Source organism: Sus scrofa, chromosome 2, assembly GCF_054392235.1.
Source record: "Sus scrofa isolate SSC_HxYL_T2T_F1_AM1 chromosome 2, Sscrofa_HxYL_maternal_Yorkshire_Landrace_v2.0, whole genome shotgun sequence".
Lineage (NCBI taxonomy): Eukaryota > Metazoa > Chordata > Mammalia > Artiodactyla > Suidae > Sus > Sus scrofa.
Genome location: NC_139384.1, coordinates 148,499,112 through 148,503,516, shown reverse-complemented (window position 1 = coordinate 148,503,516; position 4,405 = coordinate 148,499,112). Strand labels below are relative to the sequence as shown.

At 45.3% G+C, this 4,405-nt stretch overlaps 1 protein-coding gene across 1 annotated transcript; it reads left to right on the top strand.

Moving 5' to 3' along the window:
* The first annotated feature begins 323 nt into the window (after positions 1-323).
* On the top strand, positions 324-3,964 carry IL9 (interleukin 9). Its single transcript, NM_001166043.1, is given in 5 exon segments — positions 324-474; positions 593-628; positions 714-746; positions 2,480-2,611; positions 3,758-3,964. Coding segments are annotated over 5 exon segments (426 nt in total). The 5' UTR covers positions 324-360; the 3' UTR covers positions 3,869-3,964.
* The last annotated feature ends 441 nt before the right edge of the window (positions 3,965-4,405 follow it).

Below are 4,405 nucleotides of genomic sequence, written 5' to 3'. Positions count from 1 at the left end.
AAAGTATTTTCACTGTCACGATGAGAATCTCTGCCTAAAAAAAAAAAAAAAAAAAAAAAAAATTTATGGTTTTAAGATCTTTAACTTTTCCTACAGCATCTTGGTACCCACATTTTGAAAAGCATCTTTTCTGAGGAACGATATTTCCTGGGACAATGTAACACAGTCTTTGCCAAGTGACTCAATTTGAGATATAAGTATATACATTTTTTTTTTTCAACATCGAGTGGCCCAAACTTACAGAGAAAAAGTGGGCATTAGTATCAGTTTGATGTCAGGGTTTTTCCATGATTGCTGGGGAGCTTTAAATACGACTCGATCTGAGGGCATCTAAACGCCAAGCTCCAGCCCCGCGTCAAGATGTTCCCAGCTGTGGTCCTTGCCTCTGCCCTGTTCCTCTGTTCCTCGGCCAGCCAGGGGTGTATGACCTTGACAGGGATCAAGAATGTTGAACACCTCATCAACAACCTGCAGGTAAGCTACAGAGGTGGGGGGGCCAGCAGGAAAGGCTGCTGTTGAAAACTTAGGTGAAATATAAGAGGAGGAAAAACACACCACTCATCGAGCATTCTTGTCTCTCTCCTGACTTTAGAAACACCCACCTGCAAAATGCAGCTGCAGCCCCAATGTGAGTAAATTATCTTTTAAGAACTTTCCGAACTAATTTTAATTTCCACATCTTGCATCTTTACTCCGAAATTTCTCTTTTGCAGGTGACCGATTGTTTATGTCTGCCCATTCCTTCCGTGAGTATACTAAAATAATATAATCTTGTTTTTTGAACATTGTTAAGTCAAAATAAACTTTTCTAGTTGCTATTTCAACTAAGAAAGTGTTACTTAAGGAGGACCCCTTGTGCCTCACTGGGTTAAGAACCTGACATTGTTTCTGTGAGGATGTGGGTTTGATCCCTGGCCTCCATCAGTGGGTTAAGGATCCGGCATTGCCACAAGCTAAGGCAAAGGTCAGAGATGTGGCTAGGATCCAGTGTTGCCATGGCTGTAGTGTAGACCACAGCTGCAGCCCTGATTTGAGCCCTAGTCTGGGAACTTCCATGTGCGGAAGGTGTGGCCCTAAAAAGAAAAAAAAAGAAAAAAAAAAAAGAAAGTGTTACTTTCTTGCAATTGTTATAGACGGTGCATCCTTTTACAACCTTTCACAATCTTGAAATTCTATACTGTATATATTTATTGTATTTAGGCTCCTTGAGAAGTCTAAACACTTTTCCATATTTAAAAAATCTTGGAGTTCCTGTCGTGGCGCAGCTGAAACGAATCCGACTAGGAATCATGAGGTTGCGGATTCGATCCCTGGCCTCGCTTAGTGCATTAAGGATCCGGCACTGCCATGAGCTGTGGTGTAGGTTGCAGACGAGGCTCAGATCCTGCATTGCTGTGGCTGTGACACAGGCCAGCAGCTACAGCTCCAATTAGACCCCTAGCCTGGGAACCTCCATATATGTTTTTGCCCTAGAAATGGCAAAAAGACAAAAAAAAAAAAAAAAAAGAATCTTGAATTGTGGCCATGTGTACAATTAAATCAAACTGGAATTGAGAATATAACAAATGATGCCTCTCATATCACACCGCTTGGTAATCTCTTTGCTGGTCACTCCAGGGTTGCAAAACAATGTAAAGAAAATGACAACCTTTTGTCCTTCCTCTGCCCTAAACGATGTCTGTGCTCTGCCTTCTCCCTTTGGCCTTCATCCTCTCCTTCTCCTTCGCCCACTTAGAGTGGCTACTGCAAGGTCTGAAGGCTGCCCTCTGAGAGGATGGGGCATCTGAGGTTGTGGGTGGAAGGAAAGTGAAAGGGTTTCTGACTTCGGCAGACAGGGTGCACGGCAGGAAGTTCCTGGTTAAGATGCGGCGGCAGCACTGAGCCGAGGTGCTGCTGTGCTTTACTCTCTCATGAGCAAGGGCTGGGAGCGTCTGAGCTTTTCCCGGAGCTGAGGTCAGGTGCCACACCCCACCATGGTCCCTCCATCAGACGACAAGAGCATATGGCGCCTTCTGCAGAGGAACCATGCAGTTAAGGCCCAGCAAATCCCCTTGGGTTATATCCCATGACTTTAGCGCCTGCAGAAACACTGGCTGTATTCAGTTGGTACCTCCCATCAGGTTGGTGTGAAAAAGGCTTTTCCTTTCTCTGCACTTTCAAACGCACTCTGACAAGACTGGAAACAGAGCAGCAGCCTTTGAAAAGCAGACTCGGAACTGACTGTTCCCTGGGAGCCCCAGGTGTGGGTTCCCTGGATGGAACATACTGGAAAGTTCGAGGAAGTGTCACTGTGGGAAAATGGTCTCCCCTTGAGACACTGAAGATCATTTCCTAGACTGGCAAGGGACCTGTCTGAAAGTAATGCAAGATTAGGTTACGCTGGTTAAATTAAAATAGTCTCCGAAAGCTTTCTCTTTGTGATTTTAACTCCGAGCTGTCCTCTGAATGTCCATTTTCCCAAATCGTTGTTATTTATCAGGACAACTGCACCACCGCGTGCTTCCAGGAGGGCCTATCGAAGATGAGCAACACCACAGCGAAGCCAGAACTCTCCCTGATTTTCAGCAAGGTGAAGAAAACAGTTGAAGCCCTCAAGAACAACAAGTGTGGAGTAAGTGTGTTTTTATTATCTGTGATGTGTTCTGGTTAGTAATTTGTGGGTGAATGTCAACGCCAACTCCATCTGAATGAGAAAGGGTGATGAAGCTGGAACTGGTAGTTCAAGGTTGATTAGGGACATCTAAGAAATTTAATCAGAACAACAGAATTAAAGTGAGATATGCCCCCAAAGCTCATTGTTCCCCCTTTGTTGTTGCTTTTTTTTTAATCTCCCCCCTGTTGGCTTTTACCTCTCTCCACCTCTTGAATAATGAAAGAATCAAGCCTGATTATAATAAGAAGCTAAAATCTATAGCCCACACAATTCTCAATTATCCTAGAGATTCAGTTATCCTCAGAGATACTGTGCTGAGTAGATACTGTGGCCTGTATGTTACAGGTTTTCTTTCCATTGGCCAAAGAGGTGTTTACAGGAAGACACACCCAAGTCCAGGTGGAAGCCTGTCATTTGCCCCAAACGCCTATCAGCGTGTTCTCTTCCTGAGCATCTACCACAGCTGCTGGAGGAAAGGGGAGGGGGCGAACTTTGGTCGTTACCTACAGGAGGGCCCCTCCTCACTCAGCTGTTGAACTACAGGGGTTTCTGCCATCAAGAGCACATAGCCCTTAATATACCTTAATATACACTGAATACCTACCTTAATGACAACTGTCAGATTTACTACCCTCTTGCTGTAGAAGAGGAAACAGGTTAGCTGATTTGCCGAAGGCTCCATGTTTAATAAGTGGCAGCGCTGAGATCGGAACTCTGGTCTATGGGATGCCCAAATCCCACTCTCAGTCACTGTGCTATAAAATGATTTTGGAAGGACAAGCAAAAAGGATAATAACATTTTAAGCCTCAAGGTGTCCCAAGATTTCCTCTACTAAGGAGATTTAGGACCATCGGTGGGGGGAGGGGGCAAAGAGACCCCTAAAATCCTACCACAAAGTCAACCATCTATGCCGCTTACGCCACACGTTAGCCATGGACTCCCCACCCATTTGTTCTATGACTCAAGCCCCTGTTCCCTGCACACCCCCATCCCCACTGGCTGTCCCCTCTACCACTCACCAGCTCTGGACAGGGTGGCTCCCAGGACTGCAGGGCTCCGTGCAATTTTAGTTATTCTGCCTTTGTCAACTTTTATTCCCACAGGATTTTTCCTGTGAACAGCCATGCAACCGAACCACAGTAGGCAACACGCTCATCTTTCTGAGGAGTCTCCTGGAAAGTTTCCAGAAAGAAAGGATGAGAGGCAGAGTGTGAAGAAGAAATGTTATTTATTCTATTTATTGAATTTAGAAGCCTCCTTTTTAAGTTGTTCCAGTTTAACAATCAAATAAGCTATGCTAAAGCAAGACCGCTGTAATAATTTGTTTAAAATTTTATATCTTTATTTTGGAATAAATATAGAGAAAACCCTCTCTGGTCTCTAGGTACTTATTTGGTCCTTGATGCTCAGAACAAAGAAAGCTACAAACTCCTATCAATGGGCTGAGCGGTCAAATGCTTCCTGTAATAAGAGGGAGACTCATTACCCTAAACACAGACTTGAAGCCTGATGAACGGTGTCTGGGGCTGTGGTGAAGGGTGTGTGTGGGGACAGTCTGAGGGTTGCTGCAGGGGAAACCAAAGGCAAGCCTGAGGTGCTCCATATCCGGGCTCTGGTGGAGGGAGCTCGGGGCACTGCCAAAGCATCTGGGATCCTGGGAAACCAACCGTGTACCTGAAATGAGAGAGGGAAGCAGGTGGGTAAGTCTGGGCGACGAGGGACACCCAAGAATGTGGCTGCGTCTGTATGTA